At 41.1% G+C, this 13,495-nt stretch overlaps 1 protein-coding gene across 12 annotated transcripts in view; it reads left to right on the top strand.

The window, feature by feature from the left end:
- The window catches only part of LOC114617219 (protocadherin alpha-4), a 238,010-nt gene extending 224,758 nt beyond the window's left edge, over nucleotides 1-13,252 (top strand). For all 12 annotated transcript variants that reach the window (XM_028762762.1, XM_028762759.1, XM_028762754.1 and 9 more), the window contains one exon: nucleotides 10,538-13,252. In XM_028762762.1, the coding sequence (XP_028618595.1) occupies nucleotides 10,538-10,848 (311 nt within the window). In that variant the 3' untranslated portion in view covers nucleotides 10,849-13,252. The remainder of the gene's footprint in view (nucleotides 1-10,537) is intronic.
- The last annotated feature ends 243 nt before the right edge of the window (nucleotides 13,253-13,495 follow it).

Raw genomic sequence — 13,495 nt, 5'->3', positions numbered from 1 at the left:
CTCTCTCTCTCTCTCTCTCTCTCTCTCTCTTTTGCTCTCTCTCCTTTCATGTCTGGATTCTTCCAGGTGACTCTGGCTGTACTCTCTCTTATATCTACACTAAAATCCTTCTCCTTGAGGCTCTTAATTTCATAACGACCCTTCTCCCATCTTCATGAGGCACTCAGAGGTATGAAATAGGTCCTTGTTATTAAAGAAACGGAAATTTTGAAATTTCAAATTTCTGCTGAATTAAAGCAATGAGCGAAGCCTCACCTGTGTCAGCCCAGTAACCAGTACTATCAATAGTGTGGTGCTCAGCTCCCAGGATGCTCATAAAAAATTTAAAGATAAAATATAATTATATCATTGATGTATGTTAAGCTATATGGTACTCTTTGCATAAAAATGCATTTCTCTCAACCATTCCCCTTCAGTGAAGCAGCCAATGTTAGCAATTTTGTGCACGCCCTCCAAATAGTTTTCAATTAATACATTTTATTTACTTACTTAATACAGGATCTCTTTATGTAGCAAGGCTAACTAACCAAGGATTACTTGCTGTGTAGCCCAGGGTGGACTTTAAACCTCAATCCTTCTGTCTTTTGCCTTCTGAGTGCAGGGAAGACACGTGTGTAGCACTGGCTTCAGCTAACAAGTTCATGTATTAGAGCAGATCACAGCAAAATAGAGCAGGAAGTACGGTGCTCCCTCTCACATGGGTACTCCTCTCCAGAGAGGTAGACCGGCTACTAAGGATAAACCTAGGGTGATTAATCCTTATCACCCACAGTCTGTAGTTTACATTAGAGGTCATCCTATCAAACTTTTAAAAGATTTATTTAGCTCTATAATGTATACACTTTTATAAATCAAAGTGGGATTTGTTGTGCATGCTAGTGTACAACTCATGTGTGGCTTTTTACAATACATTTTTATATGTTTGTGGGTTTCACAAATACATAAGTCAGTACAAACAGACCTACTTCTTCTTTATTTTATTTTATGTACATGGATGTTCTGCCCACATGTATGTCTGTGTGAGGGTGCCGGATCTTCTCGAATTGGAATTACACAGATAGAATTACACATGTGAGCCGCCATGTGGGTGCTGGTAATTGAACCGAGGTCCTTTGGGATCGCAGCCAGTGCTCTTAATCCCTGAGCCATCGCTCCGTACCCCCATCTACTTTGTTCTTTAATAAGGCAGGTAGTACCAAGTGATAAGCCTATAATTCAATTTATTTTTACCCAGCTTCCTTCTTTAGTATCTTCATTTTTAAACAATGCAATATATGTATTCTTATACATATGTCTTATATATTTTCTTCCTGCTCTATTTTGCTGTGATCTGCTCTAATACATGAACTTGTTAGCTGAAGCTAGTGCTACACACGTGTCTTCCCTGCACTCAGAAGTAATATCTATGTATGGTGCATTTCTAGGAGTGGAATTGTGAGATCATAGGGTATAAAAATAGCAACTTTACAGTATTGCTATCATTAAGATATGTTGAGAATCCTGGAACAGAGAAAGGAGAGAATTTACTTGTAAATGACAAACTATTTCACTTCCTTTAGGAAGGTGAGTACTATCTTTATGCCAGTTACTCTACTGTAAAATTCAAATACACACCTATTTCTCTCACTATATTATAACTCTTTAAGAATAGGACACCTGTCAGTATTCACCTTCCTAACTCATATCCATATTCTTATCGCCTGCTATAATGCCCACTTTATTGTAAACAAATACATTTAGTGGTGTCAGTAATGAAGCTTCTGAGAAGAAGGTATTTCATCTGTTTTACAGATGGAAGCCATCAAAGCAATGTCATAAAAATAATATAGAAGAAATGAGAAGAATAGTGGCACTGATGTTTGAATCCAAGGCTTTGGCTGTCCTAGAACTTCCTCTGTAGACCAGGCTGGCCTGGAACTAGCAGAGATCCGACTTCCTCTGCCTCCCAAGTGCTGGATTAAAGGCATGCGTCACTTCTGTCCAGGATCCCAAGGCTATTGATACCTAATCTAGAGTGCTTTCATCCAAGTCTAACTAGGCAAACACTCCTAGAGGCCCTGAAAAATCATTGTCCCCCTCCCAGCCACTTCTAAACTGGAAAGGTGATCCTCAGTGACCTGGGAAGGTCAGACCCTCTGGGATGAGGGTACCTGGAAAAGAGATTTCCTGAAAGTACTGCCCACAGAAATAAGTTAACAGCAGTGTATGTACTAATGCTAATTATTTTTTATTGTGCTGTCTCCTTATGCCAGGCATTAGTCTCTGTTATTTATGAGCCCTGTCTCTTTTAATGCTCACAATCCCATTAGGTGGATTTTGTCATCTTTGTTTTGCATATGAAAAAAGTAGGTATTGAGAGAATCAAGTGACTGCTAGCTCAAGGTTTTACAGCAGGTGAGTAGTAAGGATGAGATCCTTAGTCAAATCTGTGACCTGATCCAGAAGAATCTGAATTCTAAGGCACAAGGTGCCTTAGGGTGTAATAGTCAGCTGCCATGGAGGAGTGTGGAATAATTTTTTGAGAAGAAATGCTATAAAGAGAAAGTCCTTTTTCTACATCCTAGAGAATGTAAGCTGGCAGGAAATAAAATAGAAAACAGGCAGCTTGAGCCCTGGCTGGATTGTGGAAGAAGTTTGATTTGATTTTTCAAGCTAGGAAGGTGGGAAGGTATGAGACCAGCCATTCCAATGTTTGAATCAGGATTTGGAGCACGTGATGCCTTTATACTCTTAACCTAGAAATGGCAGAGTTATTTTGGGTACAAAGCAAGAGCTGTGGCTTTAAAAATATGCCAACTGTATTTCTCTCTTCCGCTCCAAGATTACTGAAAATTAGCCCAGCTGTGGCCCAAGGCACCAAACAGTCATAAAATCTTTTTCCAGATCAGCTCATCCCACCCAAAGAGAGTGAAATACTGTGAGTGTCATTTCTGGTGACCCCTGGGGATCAGCCTTTCACTTGCCCAGTCTGATTTCCAATCAGAGATCCAAAAGCTAGGCCTGTGAATCTAGAGCAGCCCTACCCCTAGACACTCACACATGGGCACGTTCGCGAGCACACACACACACACACACACACACACACAGAGCACACTGCCAGGCTTCCCAAGGTGTGTGTGTTCAAAGGAGAAACCACTGTCCTGCTGAGCCAAGGGCCACAGAGAGAATGATTTTTCAGCTTCATTACCAAATCCCTGTGTGATTCAGAGCAAATCAATTTGCTGTAATTTAAGCCTTCAGCTATTTATCTGAAAAATGAAACATTATTTAAATTTATATTTAAATAAATTTAATTAATTATAATAACTTAAAATTAGCCAAACAAATACACATATGCAAAATGCACAAATAAACTGTCTGGCTCATGGTAAGAATTCAATAGTCCTTAAAAAAAAAAAATGAGTGACTCTTCTGTTTCTCTATCTTACTAGCAAGTAAGAGTTAATGGAGTTTTTACCTTGTGCCAGGCAGGTGCGCTTTAAGAAGCATTACATTTTATCTCGTAACAACTGCTATTATTACCTTTTACAAATGAAAGCGGAGGACCGAAGATGATAAAAGATATATGGAAGATCGTAATTTACACCATGTAGCTAGGCATCCTGGTAACAAAGTTTTAAGTCTTGTAGATCTCGGGAATATATGCTAGCATTTGTTTTTTAATGGGAATTTTCTGTGTCTACTGTAAGACTCAAGAAGCAGCAGGGAAATGAAGGACGCGATTGGATGGTCCCCAGGTGGTTGTAGCCTTTCTTTTGTCTTTCTGATCCAGGACAGGATTCAGATTTCAGACTCGGATTCTTCTCGTGTTTTGTGTAATGTGGGTTTGTGCAATTGATTAGCAGCTAAGGGGCGGTGCTTCTCCAGTGAGTCCACAAACCCAAGTAAAGGTGGGAAGCAAGGTGGGCAGAAGGAGGGGATGTTTTCCACCTATAACCTGTTTGTTGTTGTTGTTGTTTTTTCTAGCAGTTTGAGTGTAGATTTTTGTTTTGTTTTGTTTCTCCCTTTAGTCAGAACGAGCATGTATACAATTCTAAACTCATGCTAAATTCTGAAAACAAGACTGGGGCAAGAGGCCGTTGCTCAAAACTAGAAGACACAAAGGAAATCAGGGCCGCCTGAAAGAATGCAGTGACTCTGCCTTTGGCGCGGGTGGCAGAAGCACCTAGGGAGAGGAAGAGGAGGAGTGGCACTGAGCACCAAGCCTCTGGATATTCACATGCAAACCCCAGCCAGAACCTTTGGTGACCAGACTCTTCCCTTAGCAGCGGGATCCGGCGGCAGCAGCAGCCCACCCCGGAGCAGAAACAGTCCGGGGGAGCTGGCTGGCTGGGCCGGAAGCGCCTGTAATCATTTAATAGCCTTTGCTGGGTGCACTGACAGATCAGAGTGGGCGGTAGGCAGGCTCCAAAGTGCTGTCTGGCAAGATAGTCCTCGGCTTTAATCACAGTGATGGCTTTTCTGGAAGCTCTTTATTAACCTCGGCACTGAATCCCAGAGATGAAAACAAAGGGATGAATGGGGAGAAGGGGGAGGGCCTGAAACCTGGAGGCTGAGCTGTGATTTTCCTGACTCCTCACCCTCACATTCGCACCCCCTCCCCCACCTCCGTTCCTTTCAGCAGATTCTAGCTCAGAGGCCCCTGCCTGCCTCTCAGCCTCTCCAAGATGGCAGCAAAACAGATAATCATATTTTATGTTATCAAATGACCTTGATACACAGTTCAGAATGTGCCGCTGCGATCTGCTTAGGTCCTAGTTTCAGGCCACACGGGTTAGTAATCATGTGTCCAAAATTGGTTCTTAGGCCCTTCATCTACAAAACAGGTACACGTGTTAGCAATATCTATTTCTTATAGTTCTCGTTGTCCCTCTTTTATTTCTTGCAGGTCAGCATGGGGCTTTGGGGAAACATTTACAGCTTGGCATGGACGGCAACATCTAAAGAACCTCCCCTGGCTTTTGAGTTCCCGTCATTCTTAGTCCCTGAAGAATGCCATGAACCTATGCAGCTAGACTTAGCATGAAAGAGGAGAGATAAGAATTTTGCCCAGAGACCCCTGGACAGTGCCCAAGTGGAGTATAGGATTACATGAAGTTGCCAGCTAGCTGCTTCTGGAAAACAGTTTTTTTTTTTTAAATAAAAAGGGAAGATTTATACTTTTGAAAAATGCATGCTGTTCTAATTTTTAAGTTGGCCAGGGCCGGAAAGAGAGAGAGAGAGAGAGAGAGAGAGAGAGAGAGAGAGAGAGAGACCTTCTAAATCTTGAGTTGTCATTTGAATATATGGAAGGACTCTTTCTAAGGATCCAAACTCCTGTGGGCTTGATACTTCTTATATCCTCTTTCTAGAAGCCCACCTGTTTGGTTTTGGGAGTAGTGAGGATTGAACTCAGGGCCTTGCCTTCTGCATTTTAAGTAAGAGGACTATTATGAGTCTATATTCCCAATCCCTTTACTACTTAAAAACTGTAGGCAGGTTCTCACTAAGTGGCCCAGGCTGACTTTGAACTTCAGCTCTTTGGATCTTGATTGACTGTGTCTTTGTCCCTGGGAGTAATGGGAGGGGCCTTGTGGGAACTCTAAAGAGGAGAAGAAGTATCTCTAAAAGTAGAGAGATTTCCTTGATGGACCATTTGTTTGGACTGGCTTGCAGGTGGAGTTTGTTGTATCTCCTGTTAACGTGCTCAAAAGGAATTATATCCTTGGAACTGACTGAAAGGTGCAACATTTAACAGTCAGAGCTAGCCAAGGATCTTCAGTTCCCTTGGTCAAAAAGAAATCCGAGTAGGAGGTCAGTAATGGCTGTCTCATCAGATCCTTAAGCTGAGCTTTCACTTCAGTGAGTCACAACTCAGCAGATGCTGCTGAGGCCCTCGGAGGTGTTTGCCTTAAAAGAGGAGACTAGAATAGGTTATGCAGCAGAGTGCCTGGGGAGTACTGGAGAACCTACACCTCTTCCTGCTCCACATAATCTGAACATGTGGACAATGTACCTGAATAGCTCTCTGGCTGCCTCTTTAGAGTTTAGGCTGAGTCAGTTAAAAACCAAGACAGCCAGCAAAGGTTAAAGAAGCTTACTGAAATATAAAAGAGGTCAGTTAGCTCCTGGCAGGTGGGCTGGCTGCAAGGCTTCCCTAGGCCAGTACACATGGCCACTAATGTCCTCCACAGAATGAAGCTATCTCTGAGCTCTGGATCTCCGGGTGACTGCAAAAAGGCCTCATGTAGAGTCCTGACTATGGCCAGAAAATGTTCTGTTCTGGGCTTTTTTAAGGGCAACTAAACTCTAGTGATACTGAAACCTAGTTCTGGACACCAAACTCGAGGCTTTTAAACAGTTTTAAAATTTTTTTCTCAGGGCTGAGGCTATAGCCCAGTGGCAGATTGTTTACGTAGCATGTGGAAGGTCCTAGGTTTAATCCCCAGGTGCATTAATTTTAATTTTAATTTTTAAAGGCATAGTGACACAGGCCTCTAATCCCAGCTATTCTGGAAACTCAGGCAGGAATGTCAAGGACAGCTTAGGCTACAGTAGTATGAGGATCAGTTTAGCAAGACTTTGTCTTCAACTAGAATAGATAGATGATAGACAGAGAGACAGACAGACAGATAAGATAGCTTGAGACAGGTGATATGTCTCAGTAGCAGACCACTTGCTTAGCATGTGAAAGGCGTTGGGTATCAAACAAAAATGGAGATCTCCCTACCCCCTTTTCTCTAGGTCTTTCAGAGTCAGAGCCTGTGTCTGAAGATTGATAAGGTGGATTCTGGCTGAGCTAAGCTGAAGATTGGATTATTTTATAGGAAAGAAATTAGTTTTAGCCTCAGAGTTGGGGTAAGTCTCTCTTGCCCTATCCCTGGAGTGCTGTAGCATTACCTCTGCCAAGGGAATTGTGCTATGAGAAAAGGAGTTTAGGAAAGAAGGATGCTTCCTATTTGCCCTCTTCCCTGCTTGCTGTTAACTCGCACTTTATCTAACTCTCTTAGTTCCAAGCACTGGTGTGTGTGTGTGTGTTTGTGTGTATTCATATTCATATGAGATACCAATTATGGAGCTTACATTGTGCTGAAGCATCAGGATTGCCACTTTGTATGCATTACCTCATTTCCTATTTGGACTTCAAAAGCATCATCAGTATAAACTTGTTTGGTCTACCAGAGTTGCTACCACTTCTACTTCTCATGATAACCCTTTCATCCGTTCACTTAACAAGTATTTATATACATGAATGGGCCAGGAGTTATAGTAGGCACTGGTTATATTGGTGAGCACATCTATGTCTATATATCTTATCTTTGTAAACCTTGTAGAAGTAGATTTTACTGGGTGAAGGGGGTACTGCTTGGTCTGAATGGTTATAGAATACTTCCCTGAAGAGGCATTTAATCACACACTAGAATGGTGGAGTTCAGAATAAGAATGGAGAGATGGACTGGAGAGATAGATCAGTGGCTAAGAGCAGCAGGTGAGAGGGTCAGTGTTCAGTTCCCAGCAGGTAGCTCACTCTAGTTCCAGGGGATTTGACAACCTCTTTTGGCTTCCTCTAGCACCACACACACGTATGATACACAGATATACATGCAGGCAAAACATGCATATACATAAAAATATTTTTTGAATGGAATTTTTAAAGAATGAAAGGGAAATCACTTGAGATGGTTCTGGTTTCTCTTCTGAGTTACTGCTATACTTTGATGCATCTTGAATCTTGGAGAAGAATCTTGGAGAAGCTTTGCACTGAAAACATCTTATTTTCCAAAGGCTTAGTGCAAACTTTACACCTTCAGGATCTGCCTAACATTTTCAAGATTTTGAGGCAAAACAACACCGTGGATGGAGAATAAAGACACCATATTACAGGTTATTTACAGTTCTTATAAACCATATTAAACGAGTCTTTTACCCTGTCAAGGCAGTAGACAATTTTTGAATAATTTTGAGTGAGAGAGTGATCTCATCTGATTTCTATTTTAAAGAATTTTACTTCCATTTTTAAAACTGGAGGACTTCAAAGAATAAGGATAATTTGGCTACAATGTGGGGGATTAGAGAGAGACCAAAAGGAAGCCGGAAAGCAAGAGGAAGGGGAAAGCTATTGCTTTGGTTTATATAAGAGATTATGATGTCCTAAAAAGAAGGAACACAGGGAGAAAACAGAGTAGGATTTACTTAGGAGGTATCAGTAATACGTCTTCGCAATGCATTGAGAGTAGACAAAAAAAGGGAAACAAAGTACAGCTCTGCACATCCTGGCTTGAACAACAGGGTCAATGAGACCTTGTGTGCTGAGACTGATTTAGACAGGTATAGACAGGTATAGAAGGGAGGAATCTAAAGCTTGATTTTAGATTTTTTTTTCAGTTTGCGATTTCCTGAATTTTGGAAATAGAGACATTAAAGAGGCAGTTGGGTATAGGAGACTGAAGCACCGAGGGGTAGGAACTTTAAGTAAAAATCTGTATCTCTCTCATTAGTATATTTATTTCTACATTGATATTTACTTGAGGTAGTTCAAGGCTGTCCTTGAACTTGTTACATAGTCCAGGCTGTCTTTGAACTTTTAGATCCTTCTGATTCAGCCTCCTGAATACTGGGATTATGAGCATGTGCCACTATGCTCGGCTTTACTTTTATATTTAGATGGTCATTTATGCCCCCAAACAGGGTTGAGACCCTAAAAAGAGAGTACAGAGATAAAATAGAGACGAGAGTCACAGGCTGAGTCCATCAAATGCCATAGATGAGGAGGACCATGCAAAGGGGGCTGGTTAAAATTTTGGAAGGTCGGGGAATGTTCTGTGCTGGCCCGAGGACACATCCACAAAATATGGTAGAGGAAGAAAATCTCTCAGATTCCTTTTTTGCTTTTCTAAAAGCAAAACATAGATTTGCAAAAACAAACAAAAAATGGTCATAAATACACTAGGGAGAACTAAATGTAACCACCAGAAAACAGCTAACCCTGGATTCGGCCTGGACTTGAACATATAGTAACAACCAGTACTGACCAGTTGCCATCTGATCTTGAGGATTAAACAGTTCATTCTTTTGTCTTGTCACTTGTCTAAAAATTCACTGCTCTTTATTGAAACCTATGAAATTAAAGTTAGAGCCATCTTTTTGGGAGCTACCCAGTCCCTTGGTGTTTCTATGTCTACATGAAATACATATGCCATTTCTTTCTCTTTTTTCCCTTTCTTTCATTTTAATCTGCCATGTCACAGAAGCCTAGACCAGCACTATGATCCCATGGGTATATTATTCTCCTACATGTCAAAGAACTCATGAGTCATGTTTCAAGAAGGAGGTGACAAGTGTTTCTGAGGGATTTGATAGGATAAGAATTGAAATGTTACTCTTGGTTTAGGAAATAGCATAGAAAACTTTGGGTGGACAATGTTCAAGACAGTAGCACTCAGGGATGCCAAGGAAATGGTTGGAAGTAAGGCATGGAAATACCAGGTGTGAACAACCGTAAGATGCAGAGGAGCATAAGCAAATTATTTGCCTGAACTTTTTGTGAGCTCCCCAAAAAGCAGAGCCAGGTGCATAAACTCTCTCATGATGTCAAAAGGTTCCTGTGTCATGGCTCCTTGAGTCACCTTTCCAGACAAGCCATCCCTCTGCTTTTTCAGCTGTGGCTTCTCTTCTAAGTCACTATGACACTTTATTGCACCTTCTGTGGCTCCATAGTCATCTTCTGAAGGCTCAGAGCAAATGTCACCTTACTTCTACAATCCAATATAACCTTCTCCAAAAAATTAATAATTTTCTTCTCTGTAGTCCCACAGTATTTTGCATGAGCCTTGGTGTATAGACTGTGACCACTCTGGGGAAGAAAGCTTGGCTTGAGAATGAAATTGGAATACTTGATCTAAACAAATAGATTCAGTTTACAGCAGGATTTTATCCTCTTCTATTACGAAGTGATCTCTATACCTGACTTCTTCCCTTCTCATCTCTATTTTATCCACAGAATTAAGGCAGACAATTAGTTCAAACGGTCCATTTATTAAAGTTTGGGCAGAATTAAGAGGGAAAATAAGCCAGGTGACAGAGGCACACATGTTTAATCCTAGCACCCTGGAGGCAGTGGTAAGAGGATCTGTGAGTTCAAGGCCAGCCTGGACTACAGATCGAGTTCTAGGACAGACTGGACTACACAGAGAAACCCTGTCTAGAAAACAAACGAGCAAACAAAAACCAAAAAACAAAACAAACAAACAAACAAATGGAAAAGAGAGTGAAAAATAAATGTGTACCCAACCAATTCACTTAAAGAAACATTTTCTGCTTTAAGCTTGGATATTTTCTGTCATGTTCCCAGGCAAGTTTCCACAGCTGTGTTATTCAGGAAATTCTTCCCAAAGAGGCAAAACCATGTTATTAGAAAACTAGATTTGTGGGCCCTGTGGTAAGAAAATCTGCCCTGCTGATTGTTTCCAGACACTGGCAATTTCACTGGCCCACTTGTGTATGAAGTAAGGGAGGGCGTTCTTTCACTGTTGTTGATTTGTGATGCTTTGTCTTTCAGAACCTGAGGCAGGAGAGGTGTCCCCTCCAGTGGGCGCTGGTGTCAACAGCAACAGCTGGACCTTTAAATACGGACCAGGCAACCCCAAACAGTCCGGTCCCGGTGAGTTGCCAGACAAATTCATTATCCCAGGATCTCCTGCAATCATCTCCATCCGGCAGGAGCCTGCTAACAACCAAATTGACAAAAGCGATTTTATAACCTTCGGCAAAAAGGAGGAGACCAAGAAAAAGAAGAAAAAGAAGAAGGGTAACAAGACCCAGGAGAAAAAAGAGAAAGGGAACAGCACGACGGACAACAGTGACCAGTGAGGCCACCAAATGGAAACAAGCCACTTAGCCAGTTTTTGTAATAATGGCAAATCTCTCCCATGTAGCAACTCCCTACTCCTTTCTCCTGTGACATGAGCCCTCTTAGAAACCTCAGAAATCTGCAGAAAGTTCCCTGTGTCTGTCGTGATCGAATTTAACAGGTTTTGTCTTAAAAGCTTTTCTAAGTCTGGTGTTAACTTTCTCTCTCTCCACTCTGGCTTGTTTTCAGAACCTAAAAAGCAGACCCAGGTTTCCTTTCTCCCCCGCCGCAAAGGAGAAGCTTCCCAGCCCCACCAGTGAGAGTTGGACTCTCTGCCCTGTGCTTCAAGCATCCTGTCTTGATGATATTTGCAGGGCAGGCTGAAAGGTATTCAGGTTGAGCAGTTGGGTGTTTGTGGTCACTGGGTATGTGTGGCTACCAAGAGTGTTCGAGAGCCTGATATTGGCTGGGATGGTCCAGATTAGACTAGTTAACACAAGAAGGGCTGGGAATCAAAGGCACATAAACACTGAGAGTCTTTGATCTGGAGGGGGAAATGTGAAACTTAAAAGGACTAGACTTTCTCAATCTCTCAACTGGAGGTGTGGTGGTTATCCTCTAGCAGACAAAACCATCCCCACTGACAAAGCTTTAGGACCCCCTCAAGTCTGTTGGCTATAATATCACTATATTCAAAACCTGCATTATGCACACAAGCCAGCAGTTCAAGTGTTTAACAAGAGGGTCAGCCAGGGCAACAGAAGCAGATCTGATGTGTTTCCTGTACATGTCCTTGTGCTCACGCTATTAAAAATTCTTTTGCACACAATGTTTATGAAAAGGATGCATCCTTTTCCAACAACACATATGCAAAAGCAAAAGAAAAACCCAAGACCTCACTTTATGCTGTTTGTTGTTTGATAGATTTATTAAAGAAAGAGAAAGTCTATAGCTATAAATCTTTAAAGAAATATAACGAACACAATTCCCCCAACCTTCCCTCGAAAGAGAATCCAGTCTACAGCCATTTGAAATGATCATTGCTGCTACAGAAGTGCTTTAAGAGAATTGCCTGGAACATCTGTATTATACCGGCCACCTGCCAATCACAGCTTTACCCTTTCAGGTCACTCTGGGGCTGCCTCTTGCATGTATTAATTACTAAATAAAAGGATCTTTCTCTCTTTTCTAAGAAAAAATGATGTGCACTTTGATTACACAACCTTCTCTAACCCACTATATCAAGACCCAGAAACTGAAGAAAAATATTGTTTTCTCATTCATACAGTGAGCAGACTTTTCATTCCTCTGATTCTGTGGTTGTCTTGGTGTGCTAGCCTACACCTTCGCCTTGTTTAGTTTTCCTTTTCTATAACACTCTGAATTGCTAACCTTACTAACACCGATGATGTTACCTGAATCAATCTCCCATATGTATGCTGTATGCTATTATAAGACTCCTGAGATATACTTACTCTGTGCTTGTGTATGTGAATGTTAGTGCAACTATTACCTAGAGTGAACTTTAAGCTTTATTGTTGAATGTAAGCCCATTATATTTCCTTTTGTACACCTGTGGAAAAGTGGAATAGTGTTTTTTTTTAAACCATTGTTAATCAGCTTTTGTGTATGGAAGACACAGTAAAATTTCTTTCTTAAATCAAGATGCTGGTGATTCAAGGAATTTTATTTATGGTCAGCCAAGGGCTGTCTCTTGCCAAGACTCCTGCTGGCAAGGGAATGGATAAAGTTGTTTTTTTTTTCCTAGTAAGAATTCTGGAATAAATACTGAAGGAAGTCCCTGAGGGTATGCAAGCACAAAATTGTACCAATCTGACCTCTCTGAATTTGCAGACTGCTTTGAAATGCTATCCAGAATATCAATTTGTAGAAAGTAATAAAGTTTACTGTTACCATAAATAAGACATTTTAAGTTTGTTGTGCACAACTTAGATGTTTGATTAATTATATTATCTATTTAAAAGCATATAAAAGAGGTAGGAGTCTGTTTTAAAAGGCATAAAATCTCAAAAAAAATACCTGTCTTGTCTACTTTTAGCTTCATTCTCCCATATTTTGAAGGGTGTGTAACTTCAGCTCTGCAGGATTGCATGGGGTAAAACTCGTTGACAGCACATGTGAACCATTGCTACATTGTAGGTTGTGATCATTTTGCCCCACTGAAGCCCATGTAACTGACCTTACGTGCCTTTTGAACTAGGAGAATCGGGCTATAATTTATTAATGATGATAACGATAATGTGTATGTACAGCACTTTTTAAACTTACGAAGTGCTTTCCAATTCGTGTTAGTTATTAGTTATTACAGCTGTAAGGATAAGACACGTCATGTGGTTTCATTTTTAATTGGTGCTATTGGTATTTCCTCTGTTCTTGCTAATAAATGGAAATGGTGGTGTGAAAGCAATGGTGGTCATTTCTAAGTATAAGAGTAGGAGAAAACGGGACACTGATGATCATGACCTGTTACTGCTCAAGAGCCTGGCTGTTACCTGGATCTTGTTTATCATTGAGGCAAACAAGGATGGAATCAAGAGCTACACATCATAGCCAGGAGGGTGATGGTCACTTCCGGCTTTGTTATTTCAATCTGACAAAAACTGGAGTAAATCAGTTTTTATCACTAAAGACCCCTCCTCAGTCATC

The sequence above is a fragment of the Grammomys surdaster genome, unplaced genomic scaffold (assembly GCF_004785775.1).
Source record: "Grammomys surdaster isolate TR1022 unplaced genomic scaffold, NIH_TR_1.0 135, whole genome shotgun sequence".
NCBI lineage: Eukaryota > Metazoa > Chordata > Mammalia > Rodentia > Muridae > Grammomys > Grammomys surdaster.
Note: the sequence above shows the minus strand (reverse complement) of the source record. Positions and strands in the feature narration are given on the sequence as shown.